The sequence below is a fragment of the Buceros rhinoceros genome, unplaced genomic scaffold (genome assembly GCF_000710305.1).
Source record: "Buceros rhinoceros silvestris isolate BGI_N320 unplaced genomic scaffold, ASM71030v1 C12127140, whole genome shotgun sequence".
In the NCBI taxonomy this organism is placed as follows: domain Eukaryota; kingdom Metazoa; phylum Chordata; class Aves; order Bucerotiformes; family Bucerotidae; genus Buceros; species Buceros rhinoceros.
In genome coordinates, this window is record NW_010442750.1 from 1 (window position 1) to 323 (window position 323).

General features: G+C 63.5%; 1 protein-coding gene across 1 annotated transcript; it reads right to left on the reverse strand.

Annotated features, from left to right (window-relative positions):
- Positions 1-155: 155 nt before the first annotated feature.
- PFDN1 (prefoldin subunit 1) lies at positions 156-320 on the reverse strand (the record flags this gene model as incomplete). The annotated part of the gene is made up of 1 exon (XM_010144335.1): positions 156-320. A coding segment is annotated over one exon (165 nt), but the record flags the coding sequence as incomplete, so codon positions are not given.
- Positions 321-323: the final 3 nt, after the last annotated feature.

Consider the following 323-nt stretch of genomic DNA (forward strand, 5'->3'; position numbering starts at 1 on the left):
ATGTTGTTGTGACCGGGAAGAGCCTCCTGCCCAGAGGCCTCTTACAGACAAAGGCTGGGGGGTGTCCGGGTGCACAGGACCGCCACCACCACCCTACTCTGCTACAGCAGCAGGTTCGCCGAGCAGGGGCCAGGCAGCCCCGGCCGGGCGGGTACTCACATCCTCCCCACACCCTCGTACATGCGGGTCTCGTCCACCAGCATCATGACCTCGGTGTCGGTGAGGTGGGCGTGCTTCTTGGTCTTGCTGAGCTGCTCGATCTGGATGTCGGCCAGCTTCACCTTCTGCTGCGTGTCCATCACCTTCGCCTGCAGCTCCGTGAA